The 14,155-nt window shown below is 47.7% G+C and overlaps 1 protein-coding gene across 7 annotated transcripts in view; it reads right to left on the bottom strand.

The window, feature by feature from the left end:
- Positions 1–14,155, bottom strand: part of ZBTB16 (zinc finger and BTB domain containing 16) — a 201,389-nt gene that overhangs the window by 96,654 nt on the left and 90,580 nt on the right. For 6 of the 7 annotated variants that reach the window (XM_037841503.1, XM_037841501.1, XM_037841505.1 and 3 more), the window contains exon 3: positions 5,934–6,031. In XM_037841503.1, coding sequence (XP_037697431.1) covers positions 5,934–6,031 — 98 coding nt within the window. Of the gene's footprint in view, positions 1–5,532; positions 6,032–14,155 lie in introns of those variants that run through there. The other variant, XM_037841508.1, reaches the window with a different exon arrangement.

Raw genomic sequence — 14,155 nt, 5'->3', positions numbered from 1 at the left:
AAGAAACAAGTACAACCCACAGATCTTTGACATCTTGTAATTTTCTCTACCGTGCCATCATGGCAGGGGAAAGAAAGCACAAGAGAACCTGTACGGTTTCTGGTCCCAAAGCCTGAGCACTTTTCACTGCCAGAGAGAGGACCCAGGCCCCAGCAGATATTCCATGGCCATCCCATGTCACTACTGGAATCAGAAAATCTATTGGCCAAAGATGGCATTCTTTCTCCATGGTTCTGACCACGGTATCAGGGGGGTTTCTCAATAATCAAGGCTCATGTTGCCCAGTCAAGGGCAAGGGAGGGGAGAGTGGAAGGGCTCTGCCACGTGGCAGGATGGACTCCCAGAGAAAGATCACGCCATCCCTAACGGGTGTGGGAGGTGCTCTCCATGCCAGCTGTGGCCCCATCTTGACTGCCAGTCATTCACTACATTTCTCCAAGGGGTCTTACAAATCCTATATTCCAGCCTAGTCTACATCAAAAAGCCCAACAGTCTTTTCTGGTCCAGAGAGAACAACTTGTCACTCCCTTACTCAAACTGTCAAGGGCTCTCCAGGGCTCTGGGTTAAATGCAAACCATTTTGCCATTTAAGGCTCTCCACATCTTGCCCTATCCCTCCCTTCTAAACCCTACCCTCTCTCTGCATACCTCCCCCCAAACTCACCATACAAAGCCTACCTTCCAGAGCTACGCTGGATACCTCCATAGCTGGCTTGGGCTTTCCATTACCAATTCTTTGCAGAATGGCACTCTGACCATTTATTGAATTTCTACCCATCTCTGAAGCTACATACCTCCTCCCCAACAAACTGAAAGAACACCCTCCTCCTCTGAATTTCTCCTAGAATTCTTTCTTGGCACTTCTATGTGGCACTTTCCACACTGCCTTCCTTTATTATTATTTTATAGTCAACCTTATCCCCCCTACTAGACTTATGCTCTTTGAGGGCAGGGAAGCTGGGACATTCTTCTTTGATAAGCACACAGAGCCTGACACACCATTGCTTAGTTAATGCACACTGACTGCAAAAATGAACGACACTCCCAGAATAGGATCAGGCCACATAAATACGCAAACCCCAACTGGTACTCGGCTGAGTCAAAAAAGAGGGGGCAAGCCATTCTGGGGGTGCTAACTTAATAAGCCACCAGTACATTAAGCCAAGCTGTGGGAAATACTACCTAATGGGGATTCTCGCACTAGCAAATCTCAGAAACAAGTGGAGCCACTGCCCAGGACTGTGGCCCATGTATGGACATCCAGCGCTAGGAAGCATCTCTTAAGTTGGCATGAGGAGCAGCAAAGAGACAGCATGGTGGCTAATGCTTCAGGGCCAGATGTCCCCACGGGACAAGGAAGCAAGGGTTGGGAAGAAAGCCTTCAGATTCAACCTGGAAGGCAGGAGTTCTCCTCCAGCTCACAACCACAGTCCTACACCCGAGGTCACCCCCCAGCAGGGACAGCTTTGCAAAGCATTCAGGCTTGTCCCTCATCCCATCCCAAGCCTCCTCCCCGATACTCAAACCCTCCTGACCCCAAGAACCACCTCTGAAAATGTAGGGCATGGCCAGATCAATCTCATTACTTAATGAGTTAGGTTATTGTTTATTCCTTTGAACTTATTGTTATCATCAGGTATATCTCATAAACACTGGATTAGTTAACACATTCAAATCAAAATTAAAACTTCAATTAAACCGAGCATTCACCACTACAATTTGGGGTCTTAAAAAAGAAAAAAAAAAAATTGGAAAAAAAAAAGAGAAAGAAAGAAAAAGCACTGTCTCTAAGAAGGGCCTCCTACAGGGCAAACTTCTAATTAAACAAATTGTCAGTTTCAACACAATGAAAACTGATTTAGGAGTACAAATTTAGTATTCTAGTCACTCAAAATAAGACCTCACATTGTCGATCTCATACAGACCGATTTCATCTGATCGGGAAATGAACAGGAGAGGAGGAAGAAATGGGAGAAAGGGGGAAAAGCAGAGAAGGAAAACAAGTTAGAACGTTTTATTCCTTTCACAAATAACATCTCTATGGAATTCAATGTGGTCTGTTCTCAAGCATCGGAGAAACTCCTTTCTTGCCTCCTCCTTCACCCCACCCCTTCCAGATGAGAAAAAAAAATTAATCATGTATGATGACAAAGTTGGCTCAGCACTCACTGTACATACTGTACCCGCAAGCCTGGCGTGCAGCCAGGCCTGGCTCGGAGCCAGGGCTACAATAACAAACACAGGCAATGCCTGCCAAAAGGGGGGTGGGGAGCGAGCGCCCGAGCCAGCGAGGAAGCGAGTGTTGTTCAGCTCTACTGAGCAGAAGAAAACAGTAGGAATGTGCCCGTGCAAGGGCAGCGACTACATTTAGGGGAACCCAGGGGTACGCAATATCGCTACCCAGTCCCCAGACTCACTTATCCAAGGTTGTCTTCTTAAAAAAAAAAATAGTCCTAGGGTTCTTGGAGCAACTATTGTTCTTCTAGGCTCTACACTGCTGCTCCAAAGCTTGGTTAAATTCTGTAAGATGGGTCTGGGTGACAGACCATTGCAGTCAGCTCCCAGCATGGACCCTTCCTTCCATCAAAACAGAGCAGCAAGAAAATACCAGAGGTCTCCTCTAAAACATCATATACTTCTGTTATCATGCACAGGGGGGAGGAATCGAAATAAATGAAATGGGACTTCTGCTACAGAAATCTGAGCACCATCAGCCCAGCCCTCCAACCCCATCTCCCGGACAAGGCTGGTTGTTTCCAGATGCTGCCCGAGCCTTCACTGTTTAACAGGGGGTCAAACAATTCAGGACATGTTCTCACTTCACTAAGCCCTTTTTTACTGTTTTATTTTCATGACATCACAGCACAGGGGTGAGAGAGATGCTGGACAATTCAAAGAAAAAATAGAAAATTGAAATACAAGACTCTAAGTAGACTATGAGCTATCTGCAAGGGTGAATTAAAACACTATTATGAGTCATCACTTCCCCCATCACCAAATGCTGCTTTACAAGGGCACCAGCAAGTGAATTTTAGAGGGACAAATCATTTGGCACAACCAGCCTTCAGTATCCAATATGTAAGGAGTTGAATAGAAAAACAGAAATTGGACTCAACACTCAAAGTCACTGGGGCATCCAAATGAGACCATGCCTCTCAGTCAGGACCAGAGTGCACATCCCCAGGGAACCACAGGCTCCACAATTCGCGGTAGTGTGCAAAGTCATGATCTTGTCTAAATTGAGGACGCCAGGCCCACTCAAAAGCATGTAAACAACCCCTCTCCTCTCTAAAGCCCCGTCAACACTGTTGAAGAAGGACACTGTGGCGATAGCTGTCAGTCGTGCTGCCTGGAAGAGGGGTGCAAAACGGGCCAGCAGGCTCCTCCTCTCTCTCAGGGAACCCCTCAGATAGAGTCTAAACAGCTTCTATTGCAGGAGACTCCAAGCAAGAGAAGACTCCCAGGCTGTACTCATTCATTCAACAAGTATTTGTTGACTCCAGTAATGTGCCAGGCAATGTGCTCAACCTAATAGGGAGAGATCCTGTCCCCCAGGTGCTTATGGTCTACTAGGAGGGCAGAGGGAAAGGGACATTGCATTGTCTGACAGCCTGTCATGTGTCAGACATAGTGCTAAGCATCTGATGTGAGCTTCACAACTTCTCTATGGTAGCTTACATTCGCATTTTACCGATGAGGAAACTGAGGCCCAGTGAGGTTACATTTCTTGCCCCAGGTTACACCATCGGAGGTGGGTGTGCAAACCCCTTCCACCTTATCATCCTGCCTCCCAAGTAGGGGAGATAAGGCAAGTCCGTAAATAACCATAACACTAGAGGAAAGACTGTGCCCAAAGATAACTTCAGAGAAAGAATTATGGACACCTAAAAGAAGGCACAATTACTTCCAAGTGGAGGATGACATCACGGAAGAGACCTTGGAAGAACTGGATATGGGAAGACTGGAAGGGCCTTGCCAGGCAGAGGGAATGGGCAGGGCAAGGCCACAGAGCTCCGAAAGCAAGGAGCACATGGAGCAAACCAACAGGAAGCTCCTTCTGGCTGGAGCACCGGATTCTAGAAAGGAGTAATAAAAGATGGTGCACACTGAGGCTGAGTTATAGAAAGGACAAGGAAGTTTTAAAACAGGCTGAAGTGTGTATTATCCCACCTAAGTGCACAACCCCACAGTGAGAGACCACACAGGATGTGAAGTGGGGAGCTAAAGAAACAGAAGACCTAGGCTCTGCTCTCAGGGAGAGGCTGGCCTGGTTGGCAGACAGCTCATGAACCCACCACCAAACCCCCAACAAAGTGCAAAGCTGAAGAAGAGCAAGAAGATACAAGGTGCAAGTTATTAAAACAGAACAAAATGAGTCCCTGAGTACCAAGCAGGTGCCAAACACAGAAATGACAACTTGGGGCTCTGAGCCAGGATGAGACAGGTAGGTAGGACAGGGATGGCTCAGGGGAGCAAGCCGTGGGTGGGAAGGAGGAATGGAACAAGCGTAGACACAGGGACAGAGCGGTCACGCAGAGCCAGGCAGCCTCCTGCTGGGGCCAAATCCCTGGATCTGGAGGAGGGAAGAGTGGGAAGTGAGACGGAGGGGTTTGGGCCCAGGAGGGAGACCACATCCAACCCAGTGCAGACCCACACGGCTTCCCCAGCAAGGCCGTGGTGAGCTGAAGCCTAAAAAGTTACCAAATGGCATTTACATGCCTGCACACGATGGGCTGGAGCATGAACAGACTGATAACAGACAGCCAGACAGGAAGCTTCTAGAGTAAGGTGTCGGGAACAGGCCCCAGGGTGACAGCTTTGGAAGTGGGGAAAAGGGAGGAAGGTGGAAGCAGAAGCCATGAACATTTACTAAACACTAACTGCATGCTAGGGACTGGCCTGTGGATGCCTTCATCATCTACTCTTTCATTACAACCCCCCCCCCCAAAAAAAAAAAAACATAGGAGTTAATAATCCCTGAGACGCAGAAACCGGGGTTTAGAAGATCAACCTGTCCGAGTTCACACAGTTAGCACATATCACAAACAGGATTTGAACCTGTATCTGTCTAAACCCACAGTCCAGGCTCTCTTCATAGATGCTATACTGTCTGCTAGGGTAAGATGTTTGAGACAATATGGGGGAAAGAGCCAAAAGATGTTCGCAGTTGTCTGTAACAGGGGAAGCCAAGACCAAGTAAGATGACAAGCCCCCTCCTTTCACCAAAAAGAGACTCCAAGGTCAAAAGGCAAGGGAATCGGAGGGAAGAGAGCGTGGCCCTGGCAGGGAAGTGTTGAGGCCTCAGACAATCCCCAGTCGTCCCCCTCCCACACCACCACCAAGGGCCCCCAGCATGCTCGATGTCAGGCACCTCCTCATTTCCATGCCTCGTGAGGAAGAGCAGCCTTGCCCACCTCCTCCAGCCAAAACACAAGCAAAAATACCAGCAGCCACACAGCCAACCCCACTAGAATTGGATAAAATTAACTTGCAAAAGACAGCACGCTATAACTAGCTTTGTGTTCCAACCTTTCTATATCTATTTAATTAAAGGCTCCTGTATAATGTGAACCCAATAGTCAGATTCATTAGACAGCGAGAACCTAATTCCACAACTGTTTTGCTAATGAAACTGCAGTCTACATCGGAAGGTAGATCACACAGGGCACTGGGTGCCGACGACACCCCAGGAAACACAGGAGAGCATAAGGGTGGGCGCACCCAGATGCCCGTGCAGTCAGGACAGCCCCTTGGCTCCCTGTGCCTGGGGGGAGCATCCCGTTTTGTCCAGCTGCTCCACGGGACAAGGTGGACCGAGGCCCCGGCTGGCACCAGGGACATCCGTGGCACACCAGGGTCTGAGTGGGGGCTGGCAGGGGAGCAGAAGGTGGGTGCCTGTGTCTGGGTGGGCTGCTCAGCGCATCCTTGCCTACCTGAATGAGCCAGTAAGTGCATTCTCAGTCGCAAACTATCCAGGAACCGCTTGCCGCAGAGCTCACACCCGTACGTCTTCATCCCACTGTGCAGCTTCCTGTGGAGGAGAGGAAAAGACAGGTTGCTGCTGCCATGGCTGGACAGAAGGCAGGCCCACCCCCAACCGGAGGCCCTGCGGCCATCCCTAAGGCAGGTGAACAGGAGGAAGGGAGACGGAGGGCATGGGTGCTGGTGATGGGCACGGCGCTGACGGCGACATCCCTGGATCCTCGGCAGTCTAAGTCACCCCCTTTTGCCATGGACTGCTGCCAAAGAAGCATCCCTTCCTGGTCCCGTACAAGGACTAGAGGAATAGGCACTTCCTACTGTTTCACCCACTGGCATATATGAGACCAAGAAAAGAAAAAATCAGATCCAATTTCAGAGGGAAGAAGGAAGAAGTACCCGGGACAGTCAGGCAGACAATGCTCACTGTGCAACTAACATGGGCCACGAGGTCTGTGCTGAGCTGGGTCACGGCCGGGCCCTGCCTGTGCTGCAGGTGTGCATGGGCCTGGCTCCTGCCCTTGACTGTCAAGACCCAGGAAGGTTGAACCTATACCTTTTCTCATATCCCCAGCTCCTACTGCAGCGACTGGCACATGGTAGGTTCTCAATAGGCCTATTAAGGAACTGTTATATTTAGGCACCCAGAGAAACTAGAAGTTCCTAGAACTACAGTGATTTCTCCAACATGCAGACCCTTCTCCACAGGCCAGCTGTAGAAGTCTTGCTAGAGGTGGAGCCCTAACAGAAAGAAGGGTTTAAAGAAACAAGATAGCATCACTCTACAAATATAAGATGGTAGTCCTCATTATTGACTTTCCAAAATACTTTCACATCCATTATTGCATTTTACCATCACCACAATTCTGAGAGGTGGGCTGGGCATGGAGCATCATCCCCGGGAAGACAGAGGCCTCAGGAACAGCCGGTCACAGGGCTCAGCCTCCAACAGTGCTCAGCTCCTGACCCCCGATGTGGGCCTTTTCCACCAGAACCCTCCTCTGCTCAGTCAGAGCCAGCCAGAAGCACGGAACCAGAAGCAAAGAATCAGAGAGGCCAGTAGGAAGCTGGGCACTGGGAAATGGGTCCATGCACGGCACAGCCCAGGTGCCGAGCTGACGGCTGGAGCGTGGGCCATCTGGCCCAGAACGCTGACTTCCCTCCCACCCACACTCCTGTTCTCAGGCCCTTATGTGCCACTGTCGGAGCCAGCCTCCACCTCCACCCCATCTCGGCGCCTTGCCCACAACTTCACCAGAGTCCTCAGCACTAGGAACTGGGCAGGCAGGGGCAGCCAGAGGCAGGATCTGAGGGTGGTGGGGCAGGGAGGAGAGAATGTCAGCCCCTCTTAAAGCAAGCAGCTCCTTGTAATCAGAATGTCGACCTGGTAAGGCCACAGTCAAAGGCTGGGGAGCTGGTGCTGACATCATAAAACCGCGGGTGGGGACGGGAGTAGCAGTATACACTCAAGCCAGCAGGGCCCAGATCGTGAAAACCAAACCGAGCCACCCACTACCACCGCCTTCCAAATCCCATAATTAGAACCCAGCAGCATGTCAGAGTCATGCGGCGTCCCCAGGTGAGTCTCCTTAGCACCAGGGTCTATGGACAACTGTGGCTGGAAGATGGCATTACAGCATCCAATGCCTCTTCTGAGAGTGGTGGCACACCGTTCTCTTCACAGAACTCTTTCTCAATCGCATTGTTTGGTTTTCTCACTTTCCCTCTACCCTCTTGCCAAAGGCAAATGATTTCTCAATCACAAACACGCACACACACACAAGCTCACAAACGCACCCTCACCCAGGACACTGTTATCTGACTCCTGGCCATGGCTGGTCCATCCAAATTGAGAAATATTAACAGTACAGAACATTTTAATTGAACATTCTTAACCCTAAATAGATTTCACAATGCTGGGCACTGGGACATGCACTAATCGCTTTTTCACTCCCTTTTGGTTTTAACCATTTTTAACTGTACAGTTAGTTCAGTGGCATTTAATACATTCACAAAGATACATAATCATCACCTCTATTTCAAGAACTTTTTTATCATTCCGAAGAGAAACTCTGTACCCATTAAGCAGTAACTCTCCAGTCCTCCCTAGCCCCTGGCCCCTGGGAACCTCTAATCCACTTTCTGTCTCTACAGATAGTTCACGTAAGTGGAATAATATTATATTTGTCCTTTTGTGTCTGACTTATTTCACTTAGCTCAACGTTTTCAAGGTCCATCCATGTTGTAGCATGTATCAGGACTTTGTTCCTTTTTATGGGTGAATAATATTCCATTGTGTGGATCTACTACATCTTGTTTCTCCGTTCATCCAATGATGGACACTTGGGGTTGTTGTGAACAATGAATGCTGCTATGACCATGTGTGTACATGTATTTGTTTGAGTCCCTGTTTTCAACCAATAGCTTTTTGGTCAAGGGATGCTTCAAATATGTTCCCAGGCATGTGAGTATGCACACAAGCCCACACAGGCGTGGAAACTGAGTATTCGTGTCACTTGTCCAGACATGTCACATGCTGGCTTTTGTAAGAAATGTTTCACGGAGCGGCAAAGGCAAGTGGTTCTGAAGGTGGACCACTCACACACATGCACAGTCAGGGCTGGTGGATGGGGATGTATATATGGATTTCAGTTTCATTTCTTTTCGTCCTTTTCTTCATTAGTGATCTGTTCGTGTCCAGAGGTGCCCACCTCTAGGGACGGCTGTCAGGAGCACCAGGAGGACAAACATCCATTTAGTAAGTTTTCCAAATGGTCTCTGGCATGACTGGTCTTCAGATATTAGGAGTCACCACCAAGCTAAGCTCATCCCTTGGGCTCCCATCTCTTCTTTCTGAGGAGTTTCGGATCAAATCCCTGTCTCTCATCCTGATGAATGTTTTCCGGTGTAACACTACTGCTTTTACTCTAGATACAAGTAGATTTGCCTGGGAATTGGTTGTAGTGGCTTTTCTTGGCCAACTGGATTGACTTGGTGTGAAAGGTGATGAGATCTTGCTTGTCTTTTTATTGCAAGGAGAGCAGAGCAGAGGACACGATGCCAGCTGATCAGCCAGAAGACCTGGATCCTCACCCTGACTCCGACTTTAGCTTGTTTTTTGACCTTGGACAAATCATACTATCACAATCACTCTGCATTTTCTCTCCTGTAAGGTGATGTGGATGATATCCAAGGTTCTTGGTTCCTTATGGAACCATAATTTTATTATTCACAAGTCCTATCCATATCCTTTGACCCAGCCTCCAAGGAGTTCCTCTAAGGGGAACTATTCTCTTTGAGCCTTATTCCACTTCTGCATTGCCCTGTGGATGAGCACACAGTCAGGCTGGGTTAACCCAAGGAAACATCTAGACCCAATCCCAGAAATTCATTAATTTTAAAACTTTCTAATCCAGACCGTCTGAGTTTCCTCCTTTACTCACTTGCTCTCTGTCTTTCAGTGAAAGAAAACTCCAGAACTCATCACCAGCCATTCCTTAGGACCACCCTGTTGCCATGCATATCCCAGCCTTCAGAGACACAGGTGCCCTATCCTGCCCAATCCTCGGGGTAAAGACACTGCCCCGCAACTCACTGACCCACTAACTCAGTGCCCCACACAGACCACAGAGGCAAGGGTGACATCTATGCGATTCCACACGTAGTAAAGGGATAAAGGTCTGGCCCCACTGGCAGAGAGAGCTGGGCAAAGCACACAAGGTTCAGAAGAAGAGCTCAGCAGAGTCTAGCGCCAGTTTACCCATTTCTTTAATTATTGTTCAGACACAGAAGGAAGAACGTGAAACATGGGGGCTGCTTCTAACTTGCTTGGGGTTTTGCTTTCTGAACCTCTGACCACCTACTTGACCAACTCAGGGCTTCTAATGGGTACTCAGAGGAGACAAGGAGACAGGAGATTCTGTGAGTCAGTTCCACATCAAGGTCTAAATGGCCCTCCTCTCTCAAAGGCCTGCTGCCCACAGGGAACCAACACTCTGCAAGGTCTCTCCTTACCATGAGGACACAGCCGCCATGCAAACCTCCTGCTCCTCCATCAGCAGAATCTGACCAACGAGCACCGACATGCTGCCAGGCCTCGCCACGTGGGCACAGCAGGAGGCAGGCCCCCTCACAGCCCTCTGCCAAGGTTCTCAGTCCAGAAAGTAACCACCTACTCCTAAGACCCTTGCTGAGAGAACCTCACATGGGCCTTGTCTACCTTTCCAAGGAGAAATGGAAGCGAGAGAGGGGAGAGCTCACACGCTTCAGCAACAGCCTTATTCCTCTTCCTCAGAACCTTAAGTTCAAACATATACCATCAGTGTCCATTTACCTTTCATGCAAATGACCAGAGAAAGGTCAAATACTCAAAGGCATTCTGTGTTCTAATTTTGAGAGAAAGGAATGAATGAAGTTATTAGGCTATTAGGGACTTACTCCCAAAAGCAACGTTCAGGGAGACTGCAGGGTAGTACCACATTCAGTCCAATCCCCCGTACTTTTCACACAAGCCTTTTCGTAGGAAGGAAGATTCTGTACAGACCCTGTTCTACGAGAGGTCTCTACCCTAAGCCAGAGTGGGTCATTCAGAGGGCATCTGGAACTCAGAGAATGTTCTCTCCTTCTAAGGGTGACACTGTATCTTCCCAAGGAGCATCTCTTACTGCCATCAACAGTGACATATTCCAGGTGTCATTCTCCTTATATACTTCAGAACATGAGGACCAAGCCATTTATAAGTTCCTCTAGACTATAAGCTCCTTGAGAAAAGGAGTCATGTCCTATCTCTGCCTTTAAAGCGCCCAGCACAGATTCACGTGGCCAGAGCAATGAAGCAATCACCAACCATCCCACGACAAAGGGAGAGCTGACCACTAAAATCCAGCCCTGGAACTGCATGGAAATCGAGGAGAGGCCTGGCATCCCAGGGGAGAAAAAGAAGGAACAGTTCTAATCCTGGCTGGGGAATGGGTCACTTTCATTTTTCTCAAAGCATAAGGGAAATTATCCTTTTACCCACTTATTTCTTTTTAATGTTGAGATTAGACAGTCATTTGACAAGTTGAGAATGCTTAGTTGGTATTACCACAAATTATCCTTCTAGCAATAGAGTTCGTTGCTCCCTGACTAGTCAATATTAATAAACATTACCGAATGCTTTTACAACACAATTTATTTTTTAATACAGCTCTTTATGTATGCCATAAAGTAAATATACCAATAAAAGCCAAGGATTTCAAACAACAGATTAAAAAGCCACGAAAGGGAGGGAGGGTGTTCACGGGGCGCTAGTTAACGTCTTATGTGCTGCAGGTTTGGGGACTTGCATGGTGGCAGGCTCTCTGCTAGAGGTCCGCAGCAGCTCAGCTATGAAAGATGGGGTTCATTAGGTTGCTTTGGAGCCTTTTCAAGGGAGGGGGAGAGAATACCAAGAGAGCCCTGTCTAGATGAGAAGAGTGGGACAGTGACTGAAATGCTGGACTGGGGGCAGGAGACCTGGTTTCACTCCAGCTCTGCTGGTAACCACCATATGACCTTGGCCAAACCACTTACCCTCTCTCGATTTCACTTTACGCCTCTGCAACAATGCAAGGGTCGAACTAGCCCATTTCCTAGGTTCTTGCTGATCAAGTTTACAAAACTGAAAGGCTGTGGGGTTGACAGGAGGCTGTGCTAGCCAGACTGTAACCTCCTTCAGTGGAAGGGCCCATCCCAGAGCCAAATCTTCAGCCTCCATCAATGAGCACAGAAACATAGTAGAGGCTCAGTGCATTTCTGTTGAATGAATGAATACACAAACATGAAAGAGAATTCCAAGAGAAAAACATCAAGGTGAAAAAACCTACCCTCCTCCCTACCCTACATGCACACACACAAATCAGTACAAGGATAGTTGTCCCGACTGTCCAAAAGAGAAGCCGCTCGGGGCTCTTGGAGAGGCGAGAGCTGTGCATCCCACCTCGGCCTGGGATCTAGGCCAGCCTGAAGAGAATAGAAGGAGCTGTCCTGAGCCTTGAAAATACAAGGAAGGACAATGGCATTCCCTGCGGCCATAGCCACAACCGAGTACAGTACTTTCAGATAAGGCTGCCCGAGAGTGTTAAAATACATGTCAAAATATATGTCGGAGACGACAAAAGGGCATGCTAATCTCCCTGCAGCAACTGCTCAAAGAAGCAGCCCCATGGCTGCTGAGTACGAGGAGGCCTGGGCTTCTTGCTGTTACGTAACTGGTCCTTTGTTTTTAAATACTGAGTCCTCCTAAGTTATTTATTTGAAATATCTCTATCAACAAATTTCACCAAGAACAAAATTTTTTCATTTGTTTGCTGGGCTACAGGATGATCTTATCGCACACAATCTCATACAGTCTCTTTCAGCAAGGTCTTAGCGGGCTTATCTGCGAAGTTCCTGGTAGCCAAATATGATTGAAATGTTCTATTTATGCTCACTGGATTAAGGCAATGTTGCAAAACTGCACAAAAACCTGGCAGATGTAAGCAAGGTATTACAGCTTGGGCAGTTAAGATCTGAGGGGAAGGAATCAATACACACGTTGGTAGTTTTCTTTTCTTTCTTCTTTCTTTCAAGAAACTAGAAAATTTGTGCTTTTAGAAAAGGGAAGAGGAAAAAAATAGTATAATGCCTTAAGATTTATAGCTTCTCAGAGCTTTTCCCAAATCCAAATCAGGGAACTATGATGTGTGTTTGATGATGTCAGCCCAAAGGGAGCAAAAATAAATCCAGAATATTCTCTCCAGATCCTAAAAGGCCCTATAAGGGAATTAAACTATGATTATAGATGAACAAGGGTTTGTTTTTTTCTCTCTCACTCCTACACAAGGCTTTTAACCAGCACAAACAGCCAGTTTTGGGGAAAGCAGTTTTCAAAAAGCTTCAGACTTTTCCTTCCTCTCCCTGTTTTGCCTGAGTGTGGAGGAAACGTCTCTGTCTCCTTGTTATCTAAGCTCATTTTTACATGTTCTCACTTTAGCCAGGAAGCCAAACTGCTACCTGCAAATCCCGTGAACCAGCCATGGATTCTCAAAGGCTACTGAGAGTAACTGGGCTTTATTAAAAGCCCAAGAAGAAACTTCCTTTGGAATTAAACCGTTCTGAAAACCTTCTTAATGTATATTGCCTCACTCTCCCTGCTTTAGTACAATGAAAATGGAATTACTTTTCTGTGAGGATTCTGAGCCTTAGCACCATCATTCTAAACATCAATTATGATCATAAGAAAGGGGATTGGGCAGATTAACCTGTACGGAAACTGTGAAAGTGACTGTCATCCTAATGATGAAAAAAGGCATAACCAAACAGATACGAGCGTCCTTGCTGGTTCTTTCGCCTTTCTCTAGAAAAATGGGGGGAAAAAAATCTAGTCCACTGAGGTTTTTATAATAATGCTAATGCATTCGTGTAATGCCTCTGACTTTTAAAGGGCCTTTCTGCAGCTCCTCTCAACTGCCCTGCAGCTGGGGCAGAGGGTGCGGTCCCCATTTTGTGGATGAGGAAGCCAAAGTTAAGTGACATGTTTCCCATGGTGCCGAGCAGGCAGAAGTCTCCAGGCTTCTCGCCCCAGGGCGCACCTCCACATCTACCCATCTGAGGATCACCCAGCCCTTAATGTCCTCCCAGAGCCTCTGGGCCAATATCTCCCCTGCAAGGGGCAGAAAAACCACCAGCAAGAAAGGAGACACTGCGTGCAAGCCTGGGATTTACCTGCCCCTAAGGAGAGAGAAGCAAAAACAGAACGTCCTCTAAGAAATAAGTGAGATGAGTTATGGCACCAGAATCCAAAGGGGCTTACAACCTCCTACCAGGAAAGACCTTAGAGGGGCCTTACCCATAGACCCAAAGCACCTACTGTGTGCCAGGCTCTGGGGAAGTAAGGCTGCACCTGAACTACTGTCAACCTGGGTAGGCCCCGCATCCCCTATTGTCTATTATTGCACTATGGTCTAGCATGGCACTTTTCAAATTTCCTTTGTAGCTCTTAACACAATTTGCTATTACATATATTTTTTAATAGTATTCTCTATCTCTACTAGACTGTAAGCTACTTGGAGGCAGAAACCATCCTCTTCATCCTCAGAGTCTGCACAGTGCTTGGTACAGAGTAGGCATTCAAAAAATTTTTCAATAAAATTTTCCATAGCAGCTTTATTGAGAC

This window comes from Choloepus didactylus, chromosome 6, assembly GCF_015220235.1.
Source record: "Choloepus didactylus isolate mChoDid1 chromosome 6, mChoDid1.pri, whole genome shotgun sequence".
Taxonomy (NCBI): domain Eukaryota; kingdom Metazoa; phylum Chordata; class Mammalia; order Pilosa; family Megalonychidae; genus Choloepus; species Choloepus didactylus.
Note: the sequence above shows the minus strand (reverse complement) of the source record. Positions and strands in the feature narration are given on the sequence as shown.